Raw genomic sequence first — 26,344 nt, forward strand, 5'->3', positions numbered from 1 at the left:
TTGTCGTTTAGGTCACATAAATGAGAAACGCATTTCCAAATTATATAAATATGGTTACTTGGATAAGTTTGATTTTGAATCATACGAAGAATGCAAATCTTGTCTCATTGGCAAAATGGCAAAAGCTCCTTTTACCGGACAAGGTGAAAGGGCCACCGAACGATTAGGACTTATACATAGTGATGTATGTGGTCCAATGTGTACGATAGCAAGAGGTGGCTTTTACTACTTCATTACTTTTACTGATGATTTCAGTAAATATGGATATGTGTATCTTTTGAAGAACAAATTCGATTCTTTTGAAAAGTTCAAAGAATACAAGGCTGAAGTGGAAAAGCAAACAGGGGAAAGTATAAAAGTTCTACGATCATATCGTGGAGGGGAATACTTAAGCCTTGAGTTTAAAGGTTTCTTGAAGGAGTGTGGTATCGTATCACAACTTACTCCTCCTGGAACGCCTCAATGGAATGGAGTTTCTGAGAGGAGAAATCGTACCTTTTGGACATGGTGCGATTGATGATGAGTCTAGCAGATCTTCCAATAAGTTTATGGGGTTATGCTCTAGAAACGACTGCATATACACTAAACCGAGTTCCAACTAAATCGGTTCAAATGACTCCATATGAGATATGGATTGAGAAACATCACAACATGTCTTTTATGAAAGTATGGGGATGCGAAGTCTTTGTGAAATGCTTGATGTCTGAAAAGCTGGGACCAAAATCGGATAAATGTTATTTTGTGGGATATCCTGAAGAAACTAAAGGGTATAGTTTTTATAATCCTACCGAGAACAAAGTGTTTGTTGCTCGAACTGCTGTATTTCTTGAAAGAGAATTACTTTCAAAGAAAATTAGTGGGAGGACTATCGATCTCGATGAAGATCGAGTTGTACAAAATAATATTGAACCAGAGTTGGAAAATGGGCAGGAAGTACATCAAGATGTTCCTGCTCCGGAAACACAGGTTATTCGTAGATCTAGTAGGGCTCGTCATGAGCCAGAGAGATATTATGGATTTCTCTTGACTCAAGATGATGATGTAATGCTCATAGATAATGATGAGCCTCTTACCTACCAAGATGCTATGAACAGTCCAGACTCCGAGAGATGGCTAGAGGCCATGAAATCTGAAATGGAATCCATGTATCAAAATAAAGTATGGACTTTAGTTGATCCACCTGAAGGGGTAAAACCTATAGGGTGCAAGTGGGTTTTCAAGAAGAAAACTGACATGGATGGTAAAGTACAGACCTATAAAGCGTGACTGGTGGCAAAAGGTTTCAAACAAGTTTATGGTATAGACTATGATGAGACCTTTTCACAAGTTGCTGTGGTCAAGTCCATCAGGATTTTGCTAGCAATAGCTGCTTACTACGACTATGAGATTTGGCAAATGGATGTTAAAACCGCTTTCTTAAATGGGAGCCTTGAAGAAGATGCGTACATGATACAACCTGAGGGTTTTGTCGATCCCCAAGTTTGCTAAGATGGTCTGTAAGTTGCTTCGATTTATTTATGGATTGAAGCAAGCCTCAAGGAGATGGAATCGTCATTTTGATGAAATAGTCAAAGAATTTGGCTTTATTCAAAATGAAGATGAACCATGTGTTTACAAGAAGGTTAGTGGGAGCCATGTGACATTCCTAGTACTATATGTAGATGACATATTACTAATAGGAAATGACATACCTTCTCTACAGGCTGTTAAAACTTGGTTGGGAAATAGTTTCTCGATGAAGGACTTAGGTGATGCTACCTATATATTAGAGATCAAGATCTATAAAGATAGATCAAGGAAATTAATCGGCCTAAGTCAGAGTACATACGTTGACAAAGTATTGCATCGTTTCGGGATGCAAGAGGCAAAAAGAGGATATGTCCCAATATCTCATGGGATATTGATCTCAAAAGAGAACTGCCTAAATCATTAGATGATAAGGGCCGTATGAGCAAAGTTCCATATGCTTCGGCAATTAGATCTATAATGTATGCGATGATATGTACTCGTCCTGATGTTTCGTATGCCTTGAGCATGACAAGCAGATACCAGTCTAATCTTGTGAGGGTTATTGGACAGCTGTCAAGAATATTCTCAAGTACTTGAAAAGGACTAAAGATTCATTCTTGGTGTATGGAGGAGATGAGAAGCTGGTTGTAAAGGGTTACACTGACGCCAGCTTTCACACAGACAGAGACGATTCAGTATCTCAGTCAGGTTTTGTGTTTTTCCTTAATGGAGGTGTTGTAAGCTGGAAGAGTTCAAAGCAAGAGACAGTAGCTGATTCCACGATGGAAGCTGAGTATATTGCTTCCAGTGAAGCAGCCAAAGAGGCTGTTTGATACGGAAATTCATAACGGGACTTGGTGTGGTTCCATCGATCACAGATCCAGTTGATCTTTACTGTGATAATAATGGAGCCATCGCGCATGCTAAAGAACCAAGGTCCCATTCCCGGGAAAAGCATGTACTTAGGAGATATCACCTCCTTCGAGAGATTAATGAAAGAGGAGATATACATATATGTAAAGTGCATACTGATAATAATATTGCAGACCCACTAACTAAGGCTTTGTCGTAGCAAAAGCACGATGGTCATACTAGTTCCATAGGTATTAGATACATGGGTGATTGGCTCTAGTGCAAGTGGGAGATTGTTAGTGTTTGTGCCCTAGAGACAACACTATTATGTTTATATTATGAAACATTTGGATTATTAATTCTGATTATATGGATTATTCTTTAGTAACTTATTATATCTTTATTTTCTGCGATAAGATGTTAGATTAATAAATGTCCTTGGAATATGATATGTAATTCTATATCTCTAAGTACGTGACTTAGAAATGAGATTATGAGAATAGTATCGATATTCCTAAAGATCCCTAGTCGAGTATTATTATTAAGGGACAATAATAATGCATTAAGACTAGTGTGAATGTTGACTGATGATCACATCTCATTGATCATAGGTGTAGTGATACTAAAGTCAAAACACAGGCACATGTATTATATACATGGTGCTGGAAGACCCAATGTGAGATTCTACATGTCTGTGGTATCATAAGTAATTCTCACAGTGATAATGATGTATTGGTCCTTAGACTTGAAATCATTATATTTCTATATGAGAATTAATATACTTTGGTTGCATTAAAAGTTACCTTTGACCGGGTGATAATAAAAGTAGACATTGGGTACATTATGAATCGTATGAGAAATATGAATGATCTAGATGGGCTTTAGCCCTCCTTTATTAAAGGAGTGATATTATTGGCCTCTTGATTGAGTAAGACTATAAAATGCATGGTCGTGCTCAAATACTGATTTATTTAATAGTTTACTCATTGACCAAGGAAAGAAGGATTGAACGTTAACAGAGGATGACACAATGCATGTTTCGAGTTTGATCTATAATATAAGGCTAAAGGGATTATATTACATTGTACATTATTCACGAAAGGTTTAATTGATCACCGATTTAATTATTATTACTTGGGTAACAATGATGTATTACTAGATGCCGCTCATTGTTTATGATTTTAAATTAGATTTAAAATTGTTGCCAACGTAATAAAATAACCTAAAGGGTCGCACAATGATTCGAGGATTATTTCATTTAAATTCGGATTTAGATTAAATGTAAGTAATTCGAATTATTTGTTATTAATTAAGTGTGACTTAATTAATTAAATAAATAGAAAATTCGAATTTAATATTAAATCTGAAATTAAGTTATTGGATGATTAAGTGAGACTTAATAATACAATAATTAGAATTTTGAAATAATAACTCTAAAATTCAGTTTAGGGTTGGAGGCCTATTAGCTCTTGCCTATATAATATCTTTTTCTAATAGAATTAGGGTTACACGTTTTATTTGATAAAACATAAACCTTAGCAGCTTGAAGAGAGATAGAGAGAGCAAGAAGGCGGCCTCAAGAACGTGCTAGTACACACCCATCCTTCGGGCGATCATTCGTATGGATACCTTCAAGGCGTAGATCGTTCTAGCGACGGGCTACGTGGTGATCATTCAAGACCTCCATCTTTCCATTAACGTAAAGCTTCTTAAGGTAAACATACTGAACTACGAATTAAATATTATTTTTCGCATGGATCCTGTGGAGGGTTTCAATTTTTAGGATTTAAATTTACATTTTTCGTTGCGTTTATGTGCTAAAAACCTTTCATCTATGGCTACCACAATGAACTTCCTCTGTCCCGATGCCATAGAAAATGGTCCAAGTATGTCCATCCCCCACATTGCAAAAGGGATGGGTGTGCTGATTGACGTAAGCCTCTCTGCGGGTTGTCGTACTATCGGAGCATGCATCTGGCATCTGTCACATCTCTTCACATAAGCCTTTGCATCGGCTAGCATAGTTGGCCAGTAGAACCCCAACCGAGTTATCTTGTGAGCGAGGGTCCTGCCCCCCAAGTGTTGTCCACAAATCCCTTCACGGGCTTCTTTAAGTGCCTCATCTGCTTCAAGAGGTCTTAAGCACTTCAAGTATAGAATAACAAAGGACCTTTTGTAAAGAAGGCCTTCAATTAATGAATATCTTAACGCTATAACTGACAGCTTGTGTGCCTCCTGGGCATCGTCGGGGAGCCATCCAGTTTCTAAGTGGGTATTGATCGGGTCTATCCAACAGCTTGCCACACCAACCGGTGCTATCAGATTTATGACATGAATAGTAAGGGTCTTCAAGACCTGAAAGTAAATACTTCTCGGATAGTTCTTGATTTCAGATGAGGAGAACTGAGACAAGACATTCGCCATAGTGTTCTCCTCTCTCGGAACATGTTCTGCATACCATTCATCAAACCGAGTCAGTATTCCCTTTACGACTCTCATGTACTTGGTCATAGTATCATCCTCGGCCTCAAACTCCCCATTAACTTGAGCAACTACAAATCTTGAGTCTCCACAGACCTTCAGGTTTTTGACCCTCACGGCTTTAGCCAAGTCTAAGCCAGCTATCAATGCTTCATATTCTGCTTCGTTGTTCGTAGTCGGGAAGTCCAACTTTAAAGCATATTCAATCATAAACCCATCAGGGTTTTGCAAGACTAAGCCTGCACCACTAGATTTTGTTTTGGACGCTCCGTCAAAATGGAGAACCCAATACTCTTTTAAGGTTGTTTCACTACGCCATAAGTGGTCTATTGTAATGCCTAAATGGTGTTATAATAGGTCCAAAAAGTGTTAAATTAGGTCTATTGTAACACCAAGGGGCGTTACGTATACGAGCATTACAATAGACACCCTAATGTAACACTTCATTGATCTATTGTAACAGAGAAGAAAATGTTACAATAGGCAATTATTGTAACACTAAAAGGCCCAATGTAACGCAAAATGAGTGATACATTAGGTTCTATAAACATTACAGAAATGGGTCCCATATGTGAGCCGCACATAGCCTATTGCAACAGTATGTTCTATATATTGTAACACCAATTTTGTAATAAAGAAACAGTAACATTTATAATGTAACACTATAAACAGACATACATTACACTAAAATAAGCAAATGTAATGGTTAATTTTATATTTTTTGAAATACATGATATGGTTAAAGAACAAGCCCATTAGCAACAAAATATCAACATTGTCATCCATACTAGCTTACATTAATAAATTACTACTACTACCCTAAGGGAACTAAGGTCAGTAAGCATTACTACTTTCATTTACAAAAGTCCATTATATTATTGTCAGCTTTTATATTTGGCTTCACTGTGGAGAAGCCTCCTCGAGCACCATGTCTTGCTCGTCAAACACGGATTGAATAAACCACTGCAAATTACAGTAATACTTTAATAACATTTCCCACCACTGGCTCAAGTTTGCAGTGAGCAGTTTGATCTGATTTATTAACATTTCTAGCCTCGGAAATCTCTCCAGGCTTCCTGCCAAAAAGTCCTTTGAACTGCTTTCGTGCCTTGTTGTTAACTTCCTCTAGACTCCATGTAGGCCAGTCCACGGCGGTACAGAGCTTTTGCATGAATAGGAGTTCCATCCAACACCTTCAATCATCATCAGACATGTTTATAAGGTGCTTGGTATATAACTGGATTATTGTTCTTAAAGTAGCTGTAACTTTTACAAAAAGAATTTTTTTAAAAAATAAGGTTGTAAGTATTGAAGGTTATAATTTTAAAAAATGGAACATAAGAAATTTGTAGGGTACTCCATTTAGCTATGAGGAAACATTAGAATATAAACATATATTTCATATGAAAATCTAATCCCAGGACTAGATTAAAAAATCCTACAAGCTGCGCATCCTATCAGAACTAGGTTCAACTTTGGCACCTTGGTGAAACTGCAGCAGACTTTTTAGGTAACAAGTCATTGTTAATACCTTGTTAACTTCGAAAGTTTTGACTTAAAAAAGAACATACACATTTAAGCTTCACATAAACACAGTTTGAGACTAATATAAGCAAATTAAGCAATTCGTCAATTGTTTAGCTAACAAGTCATTGTTAAATGTTTAAATTTCTAGAATAAACTAGTTTTGTATCACACAAGCTAGACCATTGCATTATCACATACTATCACATTGTATTGTGGGCTCAGGCGCGCTAAAACCCGGTATTAGACACCTCATGCTGATCCAACTGATTGTTCATATGAATAAAAACTTCAACTACAGCAACAGGGTCCGCGTCCATCCTATTTGTTCATACCATGTCTATTGAAAAGAGGTAGTTCATAACATGGTAATTCATAAGTTGTCTTCGACTTTGACATGATTGTTAATCCTATGTGATTATAGAGATACAGAACATTTATGTACTTATATTTTATGCAAGAGAGCTTATATATCTGCAGGTAACAAATAGTGATGCAGTTGTTGTCAAACGTGCAACCTGAACTCGAGCATAAACTGATGTAGGTAAAGGTACATACCTGTATATCTCCTGACAGCTTAATACTTTAATAAAACTTGCCACCACTGGATCAAATTTGTAGTGAGCAGCTGCTACCAAGCTGACTAAGTTCTTGCAGTGAGACCATTTGTTGTGAAATGTTTGAAATTCGGTACATGCACAAACAGGAACCACAACTGCTCCTCTGCAAGCTAGAGATTTTGATCCTACTGGATGGGAGCTTGCATTGGTTAACACTCCTGGAACCGACATTTCCTCAGTTCAGGACATGCAACTGGTACGTCCTATATTCATTTCGTTTTCTTTACTCATTATTACATGAATGGCAGTCAATGTTGTAATTGTGAGATTTAGTACGTATACTATTTTTACTCTGTGGGTGATTATCAACGACTAGAAAGAAAAGTCTAGATCAATTATCAATAATATTTTCCTAGTTACTTTCTTTAAAATAAATAGTTTTATGGATTGTAATATGTCCTTACTCTGATCAAATCTATAATTTTAGTCAACTGATTTATCTATTGAATTGTACCAGGCTGGTGAATTGGATTCTCTGACTCTGAATAACTTGTACGACGTAGAGCATGATGCTGCATTAATGCCCGGTCATAAGAAACCCTAGCATTTTGTTAATATAAGCAGTGTCAAAACTTTTACAAGTATAAAGGAATATAATTCGTAAATAAACAAAGCAGTAACCCCCAACGAAAGTAGGAAATGTATAACTGACACACTTTAAAGGTTTGAATAGTTCTTCCAACAACTTGTATCCAATTGTTTGCTTACTTAAATAATATTTTATTCAATTCACAATTTTGCTAGTTGAAAAGAATCCCAACCCACATATCTTTATATGTCAGTACCTAGGGCTGTTCACGAACCGAGCCGAGCTGAGTTTTGATCGAACCGAGCCGAGCTTTAATTTTTTTTCTGACGAGCCGAGCCGAGCCGAGCTTTCTTAACGAACAAAAATCTGTGTTCGAGCTCGAGCTCGTTAACGAACGAGCCGAACACGAGCTTTTATCGAACAAAATCGAGTCGAGTCGAACCGAGCCGAACACGAGCCGAACACGAGCTTTCTCCATCAAAACGAGCCGAGTCGAGCCGAGCCGAGCCGAGCCGAGCCGAGCTGAATTAAAAAATTCTGGTCAAAACACCGGTTGACTGTTAAAATAACAAACCAAATACTTTTATTTTTTTCTAAAAATTTTGTCATATCACTAAAATATATTGATCTTAACATCCGTACGGTTGGATCATTCATAAATATTTTTAAAAAAATCGAAACATTAATACGATACTAAACACTAATTACAAGTACAAGTCAAAACACTGGTTGACTGTTAAAATAACAAATCAAATACATTTATTTTTTTCTAAATTGTTTGTCATATCACTAAAATATATAGATCTTAACATCCGTACGGTTGGATCATCTATAAATATTTTAAAAAAAATCAAAACATGAATACGAGACTAAACACTAGTTACAAGTATTGTTCAAACAAGTGGTTGATTGTCAAAATAACAAACAAAATAAATTTATTTTTTTCTAAAATTTTTATCATGTCACTAAAATATATAGATATTAACATCCGTACGGTTGGATCATTCATAAATATTTTTTAAAAAATTGAAACATTAATATGAGACTAAACACTAGTTCTAAGTACTGTTCAAACAAGTAGTTGATTGTCAAAATAACAAACAAAATAAATTTATTTTTTTCTAAAATTTTTATCATGTCACTAAAATATATAGATATTAACATCCGTACGGTTGGATCATTCATAAATATTTTTAAAAAAATAAAACATTAATATGAGACTAAGCACTAGTTACAAGTAAAAGTCAAAACACAAGTTGACTGTTAAAATAACAAACCAAATACATTTATTTTTTTCTAAAACTTTTGTCATGTCACTAAAATATATAGATATTAACATTCGTACGGTTGGATCATTCATAAATATTTTTTAAAAATTAAAACATTAATATGAGACTAAGCACTAGTTACAAGTAAAGGTCAAAACACCGGTTGACTGTTAAAATAACAAACCAAATACATTTTTTTTTTCTAAAATTTTTGTCATATTACTAACATATATAGATATTAACATCCGTACGGTTGGATCATTCATAAATATTTTTTAAAAAATCGAAACATTAATATGGGAGAAATACTTGTCAAACTACTAGTTAACTGTTAAAATAGCAAACCAAATATATTTATTTTTTCTAAATTTTTTATTATATCACTTAAATATATAGATCTTGACATCCGTACGGTTGAATAATTTTTAAATAATTTCAAAATATCGAAACACCGATCAGGAAATAAATACTAGTTACAAGTAGTAGTCAAATCACTTGTTAATTATTAAAATATCAAATTAAAAAATTAAATTTTAATATCTGAATTTTTTCAAATTACTAAAATATATATTTTGACATTCATATAGTTCAATAATTTAAAAATATTTATAAAAAATCTGAATCAAATTCATAATAATTAAATATATAAAAAATAATATTTTTTTTAAAATTTTTTTTTCGAGCCGAGCCGAGCCGAGCTCGAGCCGAGCCGAGCTCGAGCCGAGCTCGAGCCGAACATGCCAAAAGCTCGGCTCGAGCTCGTTTTCTTAACGAACACATTTTTGTGTTCGAGCTCGAGCTCGAACCCTTAACGAGCCGAGCCGAACCGAGCCCTTAACGAGCCGAGCTCGAGCTTGTTCGCGAACGGCTCGGTTCGTGAACAGCTCTATCAGTACCTCATGTACTCATGTTGGTTGATATACAAGTTAGTTTTAAGTTGCAGCATGGTGGTGGGACCAGCCGACCAGGTATAAATGTTCTACGGGAAAGTAAAACTGTCATTAGGACAACTTAGAATAAAAACACTTCCATAAAGGGATATGACACAAACCAACAAAATATCCCAGGGAAATTTTTAACTGAAGTAGGCAGCAGAGTATCTTTCTAACAACTATGATTTAGAGCATGCATTCAAATTATCAACCCAAGAACTACACGTTAAAAAAGTCAAACAAGAAAAAACATCCATAAAATCATAAATAAGAAATCTATGAAGGTTACAGATACCCGAAACATTGGATATTTAGTTTTTAGGGTGTCAGAAAGGTCAAGCCACCACACTCAATCAGTTGAGATGCTAAGAGTACATATATTGTAGCCGGTTGAATTTGAATCTGAATACTGGAAATTGTTAACTCAACAAGCCTCAGAAAATCAATACATTCAGTTTTAAATATATTGATGAAAGGGCATGGTCTAAATTACAAGGGAAATTGATTGTCTTTACGTAACTCATCGATTTGAAGCCTTTAAAAAACATTTACCATGTTCAGAAAGGAATAGTTTGAAGTATATACAGAATGAAGATGTATGAAGAACAACACCTGCCACATGCTACGACAATGTCATCAAACCCCAGACTGCTAGCACTTTGTTAAAGCTGCATCTCAATCTCCCTAATTGCTTCAATATAGCCCCTGAACAAAGGAAATAATTAGTAAATACCGTAGCAATTATGTGTAGTTAGCATATCTCACTTGTAGTATCTTGAACAAAATTCATGTAAGCACCTGTATGATGAATTAATACCTTAAAAGAAGTTTTAATTTTATGCTATGTTGTAGATACAGAAGCTAACTGTATGATGAATTACCTGATACCATGTCCGGGACCGCACGCGACATTAGTGATTGTGATACCACTACTGTCGTCGCCAACAGAAATGCAGTCATCACCCACTGAGATGATGTTAGCCTTGAACCCATCAGACTGGACTGCTTTTAAATTGAATCCTTTGTTATTAACTATATTAATATTTTCGATACTAGAGTAACCCGGGTCATAAAGTTTAAGTCCCTTGTCATTTTTTCCTGTTGTAATCTGTGTGTGTGCAATTATAAACTTGAATTCATATATAACATATCAATTATAAAACCTCAGCCGCATATACTCAAATGAAATGAGAAATGTTAGCCAATCTCCAAACTGCCTGAAATAGGCTTGCATTGGTTCTAGAGTTCCTCATTATCTCCTTAACCGCATCATTGGCTTGCATTACTTCATCACCGGAAGGTTGTCAAAATCCGAAAAAGGCAGTAGAACAAGTGCTCTAATGCATCAGGTCTCTGTCATTGATGCCAATGCGCTCTCTCTCTCTCTTGATAGTTCACTCCACATCGTAAATTGAAGTGTGCAAAGGTTTAAAGGCATACATACCATAAATATAGAAGAATCTGTTGCCAATGGGAATTATCAGTTTAACATATAATCTTTGTAATTAAGTCAAGAGCCAAGAAAATAAAATATCCCAAGTGTTTTATTCCAAAACTAAAATGTCAATATTATATATAAAAAAATAATGTGTATGCATATGATGTTTATCTTACCGGGAAGATCTTAATCCAGAAGCTTAGAACACTCTTCGAGATGCTATATTGTGTAGGCTTTCGGTATGTGCCCATTTTAAGATGTGTTTAGAATTTTCAATTGAATTTGTGAAGTAGAGGGGAAATTAGGGGGCTAATTGGGAATCTAGGCTTACGTGGCTGAACCCTAAAATACGATTATGGCATGTTTAAATTGAAGCCATAAACATGTGTTTTCAATTAAGAAGTCTTCGATTTATTCTTGAGATGGTGTCTGGTGAGAGAAAATTTTCGGAGATAATGTCGACAGAGACTAGATTCAAGTGTTTTTTCAGGAGACTAACGCGTGTTTTCGTTTACGAGGGAAATATACCGCCCAAAGTTTCACTATTATTAATAATGTCTATTTTTTAGTCTTTTTATTTTTATTTTTTTGTTTAATTGTTAATTATTAATAAATGTAAAATTGAAAAAATATCCTATGTCTTAATTTACAGTAAGTTCTAAATTTTCTATTTTATTACATGCTAAATTTTAGAGGCATGAATAATCTAGAATATAAATTTAATTGTAGTTATTTATAAAATATTCACTCTCCTACTTTTAAAAAATAAAAAATAACTAATATAACAACAGGCGCTGGTGTTACATGTCGTGTAATATCGGAATCTCTCTGCAACACTAGCTTTATAGCTATTGTAACACTAATTGAGAGGTGTTATAATAAAACAAAAATTTCTTAACTAATGTAACGCTTCTTGTAACACTTGCATTACGGTGGCCCACTTATGGCGTAGTGTTTCTTCATCCTTCTCCTTCTCTCTTCCTTCTGGGGTTACTATCTCTTGCCCCCCGACTTCTTGGTCGTTAATGGTGCATTCGACCACGAAGTCTGCTAAGGCCTGAGCCTTGATGGTCGTTCGAGGCTTGTAATTGATATCAAATTCTCCTAACTCAATCTCCCACTTGATGAGCCTTCCACTGGCCTTCGGGCTATGAAGAATATTCCTCAAAGGTTGGTCCGTCGGGACTTCGATCTTGTGAGCCTGGAAGTATGGTCTCAACTTCCTCGAGGCTGTGATGAGAGCTAGTGCGAACTTTTCCATGGTGGAGTAATTCAATTTTGCTCCATGAAGCACCTTGCTTACATAGTATACAGGCTTTTGGAGCTTCTGCTATTCCTTCACAAGGACTGCTCTCACGGCTTGTTCAGATACCGCGAGGTACAAATAAAGAGTGTCCTCCGGACTTGGCTTAGCCAACAGTGAGGCTTCATTCATGTACTTCTTTAGCTGTTCAAAGGCCTCTTGGCTCTCAGCTGTCCATTCAAAGTCCTTCACCTTCTTAAGGGTTTTGAAAAAGGGCAGACATTTGTCTCCTGATTTGGAGATGAACCTCCCTAGAGCTGCAATTCTTCCCATCAGCTTCTGAACGTCCTTGATGGAGCGTGGTGGCTCCATATCTAGGATGGCTTTGATCTTGTCGGGGTTGACCTCTATTCCCCTCTTAGAGACCATATGACCCAAAAATTTTCTAGACCCAACACCAAAAGCACACTTGGCTGGGTTTAACATCATCTTGTGGTGCCTCAGCACTTCAAATGCCTCTCTTAGGTGACTAATATGACCGGCCTTGCTTAGGCTTTTGACTAACATGTCATCAACATAGACCTCCATGGTCTTCCCAATTAGATGGGCAAATATCTTGTTTACCAGTCTTTGGTAAGTAGCTCCTGCATTCTTAAGTCCAAAAGCCATAACAAGATAACAGAACACACCAAAGTCAGTTTTGAAAGATACCTTGAGGGTGTCATCCTTATGCATTCTAATCTGATTGTAACCACTGAAGCCATCCATGAAGCTTAGCATCTCGTGTCCAATAGTGGCATCGATCAGGGTATCAATCATTGGTAGGAGGTAACAATCTTTGGGACAAGCATCATTCAAGTCAGTGAAGTCAATGCACATCCTCCACTTTCCATTGGCCTTCTTAACCATTACGGGGTTGGACAAACATTCAGGGAATTGCACTTCCTCAATAAATCCAGCTTCTAAAAGCTTCTCGACCTCCTGCTTAATGGCTTCCAGCCTATTAGGGGCATAAGTTCTCCTCTTTTGCTTTACAGCCTTCCGAGTTGGATCAACGTTCAACCTATGAGTTATAAGGTTTGGGTCAATCCCAGGCATATCAGCTGCTGTCCAAGCAAATACATCATTGTTTTCTTGGAGGAAAGTTGTCATTCGGCCCTTCAAGGGCTTGTCCAGAGATGCCCCAATGTACGTGACCTTCCCCAGGTCTAAGGGGTCTAAAGGAATTGGGACCAAGTCCTCGGCTGGCTTCCCTCGCAGTTCGTCATTTTCTCGGTCATCCATATCTTCTATGGGGAGGACCTGCCCCCATGTTCCATCAGGCCTAAGTGCTGCAACATAGCAACTGCGGGCCATCTTCTGATCTCCCCTTGCTTCTCCAACACCATTTCTAGTTGGGAACTTTAACACCATGTGGTAGGTTGAGGGCACAGCCTTAAAAGTATGGATCCCTGTTCTACCCATGATAGCATTGTAAGTAGAGGCTGCCTTGACAACCTGAAAGTTCAACATCTGCGTGGCCTCCCTGGGCTCTTCCCCGATAATTACTGGAAGTTGTATTGCTCCTTCGACTTTACATTCCACATGGTTAAACCCGTAAATGGGTGTGTCGGATGGAGTTAGCTGAGAATCATTGTAGCCCATCCTTATGAATGTGTCATGGAACAGAATGTCCACGGAAGCTCAATTGTCCACTAGGACCCTCATAACAGGACAATTTCCAATTATCGGAGCGATAACCAGAGGATCGTCCTGAGGATATTTCATACCTTCGAGGTCTGGTCACCAAATTCAAGCGTCATCTCTGACTTAGAATGTTTAGATGGTTCTCCAACTATGCTCATTACTTCTCTTATATAAGCTTTTCGGGAGTTCCTTGTAGTACCAGCTACTGTAGGTCCTCCTGAGATCATATTGATTACCGGCCCTTGGGTTTGTGGGTTACGATCTCTATCGTTACCCCTTCGATCATCATCTCTTCGATCATTATCTCTCTTTTGGCCTTCGGCCTCTTCACCCTTAGTGAAACTCCGAACTTTCCCCTTCGGATCAGATACTCAATCTCGTCCTTGAGTTGCCTACAATCGTCAGTGTCATGACCAACATCTTTGTGAAATCTGCAGTATCGACTCTTGTCCCTTTTTTCGGGATCTCCCCTTAGTGGCTTCGGCCATTTGAAGTCTTTGTCCTTTTCAATTTCCATAAGGATTTGGCTCCTTAGAGCATTCAACCTTGCATATTCAGTGAACCTTGGTTGCTAATTCTCCTTAGAAGAGGAGTCAAAGTTTTTTCCAATTCGTGGATACTTGTCCTTGACATCATACTCCTGATCCGTCTTCCGCTTCTTGTTCCCCATAGATTCATTATTCACAACTATCTTCTTCATACTCTCCTCCACCTTAATATATTTCCCGGCTCTATCCTAAAGCTGCAACATGCTTTCAGGAGGGCGCTTAGTCAAAGACATCTTAAAGAACTCGTCTCTAGTCTCTTGCTGCAGGGCTATTATAGCTACCTTATCATCAAGATCAGGGACCTTCAAAGCCTCCTTCGTAAATCGATTCAGATACTCTCTCAGGGACTCCTTTGCTCCTTGGACTATACCCATGAGAGATGCCGAGCTCTTCTCGTGCACTCTGCTACTTATGAACTGCATAATGAAAGCTTGACTCATGTCCTTAAAGGATCCAATAGAGTTTGAGGGCAGACAGCTGTACCACCTTTGAGCCTTGCCCAATAGGGTTTGAGGGAAGGCCCGACACTTAATAGCGTCATTCACGGGCTATAACAATAGGGTGTTAGAGAATGTCCTAACATGATTAGCGGGGTCGCCAGTACCATCGTATGCTTTGATGGTGGGCATCTTGAACTTCCTTGAGATATGAGCATTCATTATCTCATCAGTGAATGGTGGGTTTGGATCATCAGGATCTCCTAGGGGTATAAGATCACTTGAATCAGCCCTTGGGGCAACTGCCCTTCTTGGTATTGGATCATCCAGGTCTATGATTGGAGGAGGATTTCTCCGCCTTGGAGCGAGCGGGGGTCTTGGGGCCAAATGTGTCTCTAGGTCTCGTTTTAGCCTTTGGATCTCTACTTCATGAGCCCTGATCATCTCTTGAACATCTTGGGGATTCATCTGTTAGGTCACACACACTGTAGAAGAGGGTTGAATACAGTGTATAGCACAATCAAATCGAATTAAGAACACAAGTATGTAACACAGAATAATCTTATTAATAAAACAGTATTGCAATGGAACCGTTCTCTCTCAGTGATGAACAAATATCACGAGAGTTGCTAGGGTTACAATGAATAATATTCTCGATAAAGATAACACCTATAGTGTAAACCCTATGTTGTGTTTATATAGACACACAGTTACATGATAATCTTCTAATTGATATCGAATATAATTCTGCATCCTAAAATATATCAACTAGTTATCTTTTCCTCCAAGTCTTCTATTCTTCATAGAATTCTTCTCCATGCATATCTCGTCTTGTTTTAGTCTTGATCTTCTTTCCTTTCAATCAGCCGTCTTCCTTATCTGAATGTCTTCCTAAGTCCTGATATTATCTCCTGATAAATATCTTTTGATATCTTAAGTTTTGATAACTTAAGTTTTGACCTCAGTATAAGTACTGATTTCCAGTTAAGTCCTGATTTATCTTGTTAGTCAAGATCTGAAAACTAAACAAAAATCATTATTAGACATTACATCACAAATATATCTAACAATCTCCCCCAACTTGTAAATTGGCATAATATACAAGTTCAATAGATATTTGATGATGTCAAAAAATATTAAGTACAAATGCATATGAGAATCTGACTAAATAATTACAACTCACAGTCCTTATAGCTTTTACCATCCTTAAAGTCTGATATCAGCTTTAGCCTGTGTATCCTTCAAAATTTATCAATTGTAGTTCTTGACTTGGCTTCAGTGTTTGATCTCTTTAATGTCAGGAGTTGTTCTGAGATAGTTGTTCAACAGAGTTCTCTCAGCATATTCAAGTTCATTTATCATCCTCCTTTTTGCATCTTTAAGTTCAGCTGTATCTTCTCCTGTCTGAAAGATAGTAGCCCTGAGATCATTTATTTTTGCTTTCCTTATCTCCTGATCTAGTCTGATGACATAGGCTTTATCAGACTCTAGATTGAATTCAAGACCCTTAATACCAAGAAATGTAGTGATTTTGGCAGTATTAGGCTTCATCTCAACTAATCACCATTGTGAGCTCTATACTTAGGATAGTATGGCCTGTCAGACTTTACAGAGTAAAGTTTCTTCTGCCTTTGAATATCAGATTTTGAGTAACTAGCAGCACTATCTATTGACTTGTTCTTCACTTGAAGTAGAAATAGAACATGTTGCAGTTCTTCATAATACTTCAACCGAATTGCATTCTTTATAATCTGGAATACCCTCCCATCTGTCATAAAATATAACATGATATCTTCTTTCAATACAGAGTGGTAGACCATTTGTACAGACTCCAGTTGATTCAATCTTTCAGGAGTTGTTCCTACTCCTGGTTTAGAAAGAGATGTAGGATCTAAGGTAGAATTGTTTACTCTCTTTTCTTTTGAACTACCCAATTCTGATTTGTCTCTAGCTTCCTTCCCTCGAATAACTCTTGCTTCAAAACCACTTGATGTAGTCTTCAAAGGTTGAGTAGATTGTTGAGCTTTAGTGAACCCATGTAGTTGAATTTTTGAAGGTTTAACATGAGCAATGTCAGAGGCTTCCTTTTCTTCTGATGTCAAGACAACTTGAGCTCGGTCAGAGGTTACTTGCTTCATTGTAATATCAGAATTTACTAAGTCCTGATCTTGAACAACATGAGCTCTGTCAGAGGTTGTTTGAATATTCTTCTTCTTCTTCTTCAAAATCAGACTAGTATCTTCATCAGAATTTACTTGTTCATCCATGGTTGGCAGATAGATTTTTACAGAATCATCAACTTTAGCTTTGCCCTTGAACCTTGGATCTACCTCTATTTATGATTTGGTTTTGAATTCAGATTTGATTGCCTCAGAGTTTGTTTTCTCTTTAATCACAATGCCCTTAGGCTTTGGTGGTTTCTCTGCAGTAATAGAAGCTCTTGATTTAGATTTGACATTTTCTGCTTTAAGTCTGGCTTCTTCTTCCTTCAGACTTTCAAGGTCCATTCCTGGATTGTCTTTGAGAAATAGTCTTTTTGAAATTTCTTCATCTAGCTCCTGTAACTTGGGGTCTTGATAGTAGACTGTTGTTTCCTTCCTCTTGAGCTTCAGTATCTGCATAAACTTCTGTGATTCTTGACTCTCACCTTGTATCAGAACATCAGGCTTAGTCAGAACTTGTTTATCATAACTTATTCTTCTATCAACATCAGAGCTTGATCTCTGTGTAGAAGTTCCTGCTTTCCTAGATGAAGAGCCTTTGCCTTGACCATGACCTCTACCCTTTTCAGAGTTTCCTTGGTCATCATTTCCATCATCCTTTTTCTTCAGTGCTAAATCAGTAGAGCATTTGGACTTGATCACTTTCTCCCCCTTTTTGGCATCATCAGGTAGTAGGAGAGAGAGAAGTAATTCCACTGAAGATTGGATTTAATTTAGTTGAACTTGTTGAGAAGCTTGATTCTTTAGTACTTCAGCAATCTGAGCTTGCTATTTCTCCTGAGCTTTCTCAATAGCCTCAACTCTGTTAAAGGTTGGCTTGAAAAATCTGTTCTTATCCAGTTTAAAGTTCGTGTCTTTCTGAATTAGTGTTTCTTGAATTTTGTCCACCTTGGCTTGAGTTATTGAGTGTTGACCTTGAAGGTTCCTTGTACTCAATGCAGTAACCCTGAGTTGTGCTTTGAAGTCATCATTCATCAGCATCTCATCAGCTTTAGCCATGTACTCAGCAAGAATATTTGCAGTAGGAACAAAATCAACTTTATTCCATTATTTTATCCATTCCCTTCCTCTATTAGTTTCACTCCAAGGTACTAGTGCATCCTCTCTCACAAACTTTTAATCAAATCAGCTTTACAAACTGTTTGTGGAGGTACTTGTCCAGAAGGACCAGCTGCATCAGCATTTTCATTTGTAGCAGCTTCACCAGTATTGTCAGCATTTGCTTCAACAGAACTTGCAGAATCTTCAGTATCAGCATCTTGTGATAGAATAACTGTATGTGAAGTAATAGAAGAGTCATATGCATTGACATCAGCATCTAGCAGTGGAGTTGCTGGTGGAGTTTGCTGAGGAATGGTTGGAGCTTCCAAGTACAGAACTGCAGGCACATTCAAGTTGTGAATATCTATTTCAGCACTTGTACCTGGAGTATCAGCATGTACTGGATCAATGATAGGAGACACATGAGGTGTATGTCTTGAGCAGTTTCTTCAGCTTGAATTGGAGACAGTGAAGGTGTAGATTCAGTGGCTTCAGCAAATTCTGGTTGTGTGGATGGAAGTGATTCAATCACAATTGGCTCATTTTGGATCAGAGATTCCTGATCCCCTTCCTTAGCTGCTGCTTCCACATCCTCTGAATCTGACTCAGCTATGTCCCTATTAGCTCTTTATTTCTTCAATCTCTTCAAAGGTGGAGAGACTTTGCGAGCTTTGTCATCAGAATTTATTTTTCTAAGCCTTTTGAGGGGCCTAAAACTCCCAGTTTCCTCTATTTTCTGAGGAGACACTTCCTCAGCTACTTCAACAACAGGTTCTGATGGTTGAACATGTGCCTCATCATCAGATTCATCTCTCAGAATCATTTTCCTTCTCTTTTGTTGTGTCTGGGGTACAGTCTTTGTCCTCTTTATTATAGAAGAAGAAGGCTTCACCGTAGGTGCTGATGGTTGATTGGTATGTGCTGATGTTTGTGGTTGCTGTGTTTGGGTGGTGGTTGGTTCTGATGCCTGTTGTGTGGGGTTGGACATCAGGATATAGCAATGAATAGGTAGCAACATCAGCATTTACAAGGGCTTGCTTTACTGATAAAGGAATTCTAAGGGGTCTCAAAACTCCCTTCTTGTTGTCAGCAGTTAAAAGATCAGTAAAAACCCTCTTAGCCAATCTAAATGGTTCTATCTGTTCACTAGCTAATTGTGGTTCGTCTGAAGTACAATGACTGTAGATTAACTGACAGAACCTAGAAAAATAAACTACATTCCTGTCCTCTTTCATTTTATCTCCTATAAAGCATAACACAGTCTTTGCATAATCAAAATGAGACTGGTTTAAAAGTGCATACCCGATTTGTTGTGTCAGAATGGGAATGACATCAAAATTTGAGCACTTGTTGGCAAACGTCTTCATGATGCAATCGAAGAAGAAGCTCCATTCCTTTCGAATATATGGGCGTTTGAGTTGACCCAACTTAGCCAAAGTCTGTTCATACCCAAGATTAGCCATCATTTGCTATAGCAATGGCTCCTCCACAGCAGAACTGAATTGACAGTTTTTAGGTAGGTGTAGAGCTTTACGAACAGTCGATTTAATGACCATGTACTCGACATCTCCTGATGTGAAAATTATGCTTGAATAACCAGCAGCACCACCATCATCGTATAACCCAGTTCGCCAGAACGTCAGCACTTGTTTGCCAGAAATAGATTGAGGTTGAGTCAAAGCATACCCAATCTCACTGTGAGCTAAGAAATCTTGAATAAAATGAAGTTCCGAAGGAGCTTCACTCTTAGTGAGAATGGCAGCATAGTTGTTGGGGACGAACTTTGCTCCATTAAAAATTATATCTTTAGGTGCCATTGAAAAATGAAAGAGAAGTTAGAGTGCCTGAATGGTGTTGGATAAAATGTCTGTATAGAAAACAGTCAGTGAATATGAGAGAATAAGAAAAAGAGAGAGTATAGATTAGAAATGTAAATAAAAGATTTGAAAATCTTTTATCTCTTTTACTTAGACACACCACGTGACAGCAGTTATTGAGAAGTGGAACAGACTTTACACCTATCAGCCATGCAGTAGTTAAGACAAAAGTTAATGGGCATGGTAAATAAGTAATGATTAATATGCACATGCAGTTTTTTAAAAAAACTGTTCCCACTAAACAAATGATTATTACTGCTTTATCTCACGTAATCTAATATTCTGATAAAATATAATCGTTCAAGTAGTTACCAATAATAAATCAAGTAAATAAATACTACCACGTAAGCATCAGAACTTGATTATTATCAGAGTTTAAAGGTCATCAGAATATGGCTCATGTACTCAAAAAGTGAACGTTTATTTCTGTAATTCTTCACATAAATACTGATATGGTTTCCTCAGAACTTAATCATCAGAACTTCCATCAGAACTTGTCCTCAGAATTTATGCAACTGACACTTAAATTATTCATCTAAAATAACATTGATCACCACAGTAATTTTCATCATTCATATGGAGTGTAAGTGTGTGCTTTAAGCTAAATATCAGACAAAGAGTAAAGTCTGATTCACTTCAGTATATCTTAGAAATAAGGCATAACTAAGAACTTTGCTCAAAATCTGTCATTAGTATGAAGTCTACTATAGAATGAGTTCATGCATGAGTCTACCTCAACTGTTTTGTGCTCATTTTATGCATCTTTTAACATTCTTTTTCATAGTGGCTTCTCAGTGTAAGTGAGTCACAACTGCTATCAGAATTTATGCTATTATCAGAGTATTTCTCCAGTAATCAGAGAATGTGAAAAGTCACCAAGAAAATTTTATTTTGCTTTTCTAATGCATATTACTTAATACCAGCAATGCACTTGGGTCTTCCCTTCCACATATATTTTTCTCTAGATCTCAAAGGAGTACCTGATATTTACTTCTTTTCTTTTCTTTTTCTTTTGATAAGTGAGGTTTATCAGCACTTAGTACATCAATAAGATTTACCAACATCAGAACTTAATAGATAAGAAGCACTATTCTAGTTTTTGACTTAGTAATAAGATACACAAAGTAAACCTAACCAAGCTCAATATCAGAATTTGCTTGTGTTAAAAGATTTCCACATAAACAATTACTTCAAACATGAAATCTCTAGTATATTAGAGACTACTAGGTCAGCATCTAGCACAGTTATCCTCATTGGATTGAATAGTCACAGAAACATTCATATCACTATTAGAGTTTAGAAATTCACATCAGACAACTATCAGCACTTAAGTAAATTTCAATGTAAGCACAGATTACAAAAAGATAGTAATATCTGTAAATACTGATCATAAAGTCTGATGTATCAGAACATAAACTAAGCAGATTTAGAGAAAGAATCTGAAACCATTCCAAGTTCATTTACCAATCTTGTAAAAGTAGCTTCACCCGGTGGTTTTGTGAAGATATCTGTTAGTTGTTGATCTGTTGGAACAAAATGCAATTCCACTGTATCTTCCATCACATGTTCCCTTATGAAGTGGTACCTAATACTGATGTGCTTTGTCATTGAGTGTTGCACTGGATTACCTGTCATAGCAATGGCACTTTGATTATCACAGTAAATAGGGATTTTAGAAAATTCTAACCCATAATCCGGTAACTGATTCTTCAACCAAAGAATCTGTGCACAACAGCTTCCTGCAGCAATGTACTCTGCTTCTGCAGTTGATGTGGAAATTGACTTTTGTTTCTTGCTAAACCAAGAAACTAATCTGCCTCCAAGAAATTGGTAGCTTTCACTTGTGCTTTTCCTGTCAATTTTGTACCCTGCAAAATCTGCATCTGAGTAACCTATTAGCTTAAATCTGATTCCCTAGGATACCACAATCCTAGATCAGCTGTACCCTTAAGGTACTTGAAAATTCTTTTCACAGCTGTTAAGTGAGGTTCTCTTGGATCTGCTTGAAATCTTGCACAAAAACAGGTAGCATACATAATATCAGGTCTACTTGCAGTTAGATAGAGTAGTGAGCCAATCATACCTCTGTAATCAGTAATATCTACTGATGTACCATATCCAATTTTGTTGCAGTGGCCATATAAATGGATGCACTTGAACAGTCTTGCATTCCAAATTTCTTCAACATATTTATGGTGTACTTAGATTGACAAATAAAAGTTCCTTCTTCATTCTGCTTGACTTGAAGGCCCAGAAAATAGCTAAGTTCTCCCATCATACTCATTTGATATCTTGACTGCATTAGTTTGGCAAACCTTTTACAAAGTCTGTCATTTGTAGAACCAAAAATGATATCATCAACATATATCTGCACCAAAAGTAAGTCATTTCCATGGTTGAGATAGAATAAAGTTTTGTCAATAGTCCCACTGTTAAATCCATTTCCAGAAAAAACTGAGCTAATGTCTCATACCATGCTCTTGGAGCTTGCTTAAGGCCATAAAGTGCTTTATCAAGTCTGTAGACATGATGAGGAAATTTTGAATCTACAAAACCTGGAGGTTGTTCAACATATACTTCTTCTTCCAATTCTCCATAAAAAAGCAATTTTTACATCCATTTGAAAGACTGTAAACTTTTTGTGAGCAGCATAAGCCAAAAATATCCTTATGGCTTCCAATCTAGCAACTGGTGCAAATGTTTCATCATAATCAATTCCCTCCTGTTGAGAATATCCTTTTGCAATCAGCCTTGCTTTATTCCTTGTAATTATGCCATCACTATCAGTTTTATTTCTGAACACCCACTTTGTACCAACAACAGACATGTTCTTTGGTCTTGGCACTAGGGTCCAGACTTTATTTCTTTTAAATTCATTTAACTCTTCCTGTATTGCTTGCACCCAATCAGCATCTTGAAGAGCTTCTTCCACTTACTTTGGTTCAGCCTGAGAAAGAAAAGAATGATAGAGACATTCATTTGATGTTGTTGTTCTAGTTTTAACACCTGCTTCAGGATTTTCAATAATCAAGTCAGGAGTATGTGCTTTAGTCCACTTCCTTGCAGATGGAAGGTGATCTCTAGAACTGGATGCTCCCCCATGATCCATGTTGTCTCCATCAACATTTTCTGACGATCCCCCTGAAATTATGCTCTCTGAGTTGGATCCTTCAGAATTTGAGTTTCCAGAATTATCAGAATTTGGCCCATCAAAACTTGATGAATCAGAATTTGAGTTTCCAGAATTATCGGAACTTGGCCCATCAGAACTTGATGAATCAGAACTTGAAGAGCCTGTTCTAGATTCTGATGCTTCTTGAGATATGGTAGGATCTTCAATATGCTCTCCCTGCACAGGTGCATTTTCCTTTGGCGTACTCACCACAGTTTCAATAACATCAGAGTTCAACCCATCAGAGTTTGCAGTATCAGGATTTAGACTATCAGAATTTACAGAAGCAGAATTTAAAACTTCATTCTCAAATCTCATCTGATCATGATCATTGAAATCTTCAAGTCCAGTAATCTTCTTATCATCAAAAGAGACATTGATAGATTCCATGACAACCCTTGTTCTTAAATTGTAGACTCTGAAGGCTTTTGTGGTAACTGGATATCCAACAAAGATTCCTTCATCAGCTTTTAGATCAAATTTGGATAGCTGTTCAGGATGAGTCTTAAGAACAAAACACTTGCATCCAAATACATGAAAATACTTCAGATTTGGCTTCTTTTTCTTCACCATCTCATATGGTGTCTTTCCATTCTTGTTGATAAGTGTTGCATTCTGAGTAAAACAAGCAGTCTGCACAGCTTCAACCCAAAAGTAGGTTGGTAATTTTGCTTCATCAAGCATAGTTCGTGCAACTTCAATAAGAGTTCTATTCTTTCTTTCAACAACTCCATTTTTCTGTGGAGTTCCAGGAGCAGAAAATTTCTGCTTTATTCCATGGACTTTGCAGAACTCTTCCATGATCAAATTCTTGAACTCAGTTCCATTATCACTTCTTATGATTTTCACATAGTCTTTGACCAATTTATCCAGTTGTTTGACATGATCAATCAAGATAGATGCAGTTTCACTTTTTGTGTGCAAGAAATACACTCATGTGTATCTGGTAAACTCATCTACTATGGCCATAGCATATTTCTTCTTTGCAATAGACATGACATTCACTGGACCAAATAGATCAACATATAGTAGGTGATAAGGCTCAAGAATTAAAGATTCAGTCTTGCTCTTGAATGAAGATTTTCTTTGTTTTGCCTTTTGACATGAATCACAAAGGACATCAGGAGCAAATACTGATTTTGGCAGTCCTCTCACAAGATCTTTCTTTACTAGTTCATTTCTATTGTTAAAATTTAAATGAGAGAGTTTCTTGTGCCAATCCCAGCTTTCTTCGATTGATGCTCTGCTTAACCGACAAATTGCAGAACCATCAGAAATTGTTGAAAGCTTGGCTTCATAAATGTTACCATGCATGTATCCCTTTAGAACAACTTTGCCTGTAGATTTGCTTACAACTTCACAGTGTTCTTCAAAGAAATCCACATGATAACCTCTGTCATAGATTTTACTAACACTCAGCAGATCGTGTTTAAGTCCTGAGACTAGAGCTACTTTTTCAATGATGACATTCCCAAGATTGATATTGCCATATCCCAGAGTTTTTCCCATCTTACCATCTCCATAAGAAACTCTTGGTCCAGCTTTCTCCATAAAGTCTGATAGCAGGGCTTTATTTCCAGTCATATATCTTGAACATCCACTATCAAGAACTAGGATGTTTTTCCTGTTGCCCTGCAATCACAAAAACCACTAATGATTAGTTTTAAGGACCCAGACTTGCTTGGATCCTTTGGCCTTATTAAGTTTGTCAGCATTTGCAGCGGATTTAATTTCAGAGTTTATGCTAACATGCTGTTTATCAGAACTTACAGTATCAGACTTTGTATCAGAACTTACACTAGAAGGAATTATAGCAACTTTCTTCAAAGAAGGTTTTATTTGATAATAATCATAGTACAAACTATGATATTCCTTACAAGTATAAATGGAATGCCATAAACTACCACAATGAAAATAAGGATTTTGTGGCTTAAACCTAATAGACTGACTCTTAACTCCTGACTTTGAAGGTAAGGAGTTTATTTTCTTATTCTTCCTGCAAAAAGAAGCCAGATGGTTAGAATTTCCACAGTTATAACATTTCTTTCTAGGAGCATTAGGGACAGGCTTATAATTATTGCATTTATTCACACTTTCCTTTCCATTCCTATTTTTCCTAGGTGGCTTTACCTTGTTTACATTCTAATCTCTTGCAGCTTATACTTAAGTTGCTTCCTTGTCATTAAGCTTATGTTGACTTCAGTTGGCTTATCCTTTTTTGATTTGTCAGAAGTTGACTCTGCCTTAACTTATGTCTCAATATCTTCCATCTTTTTAGAATCAGACTTTACAGTTTTAGCTACAAACTCAACAGGATTTACCTTTGGCTTATTAGTCTGTTTAACAACAGTTGGTTTAATTTGTTCTGTTCCTATTTCACTTTTATCATCTCCATAACCTAAGCCCTCTTTCCAGTTTCCACTACTTAGCAAATTATGAGTTGTTCTGCCAGAGTTAGTCCAAGTCCTGATTATCTCTCTTTCCTTTTCTAACTCAGTTTTTAGAGATTGATTCAGTTTTAACACTTCATCTCTAACATAAAAAGAATCATCTCTTTCTTTCTGAGTTTGATGGAACATAACTAACTCCTTTTCTAAATAGTCATTCCTTTTCTTAAAAGCCAGATTTTCAAAAGTTAACCTATCACAAGTTAAAGTCTGATCTCTATAGCTAATAAACATGGTTTTAAGATAAGATCTCAACTCAGTAATATCATCAGTACGAAAAGCATAAGTTGTTTGAGGTACCTTTAACTCAGCAGCATCAGAACTGCTATTAGCATTTGCCATCAAGGCATAGTTCACCTCATCTTCAGAATCTGAAGTGTCTGTCCAGCTTTTCTTCTTTGTGACAAGTACCTTGCCTTTGTCACCTTTTTCTTTCTTACAATCAGGAGATATGTGGCCTTTCTCACCACAATTGTAGCATTTAACATTTGAGTAATCTCCTCTGTCAGACTTTCCTG

The 26,344-nt window shown here is 36.9% G+C and overlaps 1 protein-coding gene and 1 long non-coding RNA gene across 3 annotated transcripts; both read right to left on the bottom strand.

Moving 5' to 3' along the window:
- Nucleotides 1-5,597: 5,597 nt before the first annotated feature.
- On the bottom strand, nt 5,598-11,626 carry LOC141719658 (uncharacterized). 2 transcript variants are annotated; one of them, XR_012574146.1, is made up of 5 exons: nt 11,330-11,626; nt 10,597-11,176; nt 10,328-10,420; nt 6,925-7,526; nt 5,598-6,035 (listed from the first exon to the last, which is right to left on the bottom strand). It is a non-coding gene; the product is annotated as an uncharacterized LOC141719658 (long non-coding RNA). The 2 variants fall into 2 exon arrangements; XR_012574145.1 differs by having other exon boundaries at nt 10,328-11,176.
- Nucleotides 11,627-12,483: 857 nt separating this feature from the next.
- LOC141662425 (uncharacterized) lies at nt 12,484-14,040 on the bottom strand. Its single transcript, XM_074469222.1, has 3 exons — nt 13,230-14,040; nt 12,678-12,956; nt 12,484-12,626 (listed from the first exon to the last, which is right to left on the bottom strand). The coding sequence occupies exons 1-3, from the start codon at nt 14,038-14,040 to the stop codon at nt 12,484-12,486; spliced, it is 1,233 nt and encodes a 410-aa protein (XP_074325323.1).
- Nucleotides 14,041-26,344: the final 12,304 nt, after the last annotated feature.

The sequence above is a fragment of the Apium graveolens genome, chromosome 1 (genome assembly GCF_009905375.1).
Source record: "Apium graveolens cultivar Ventura chromosome 1, ASM990537v1, whole genome shotgun sequence".
Classification (NCBI taxonomy): domain Eukaryota; kingdom Viridiplantae; phylum Streptophyta; class Magnoliopsida; order Apiales; family Apiaceae; genus Apium; species Apium graveolens.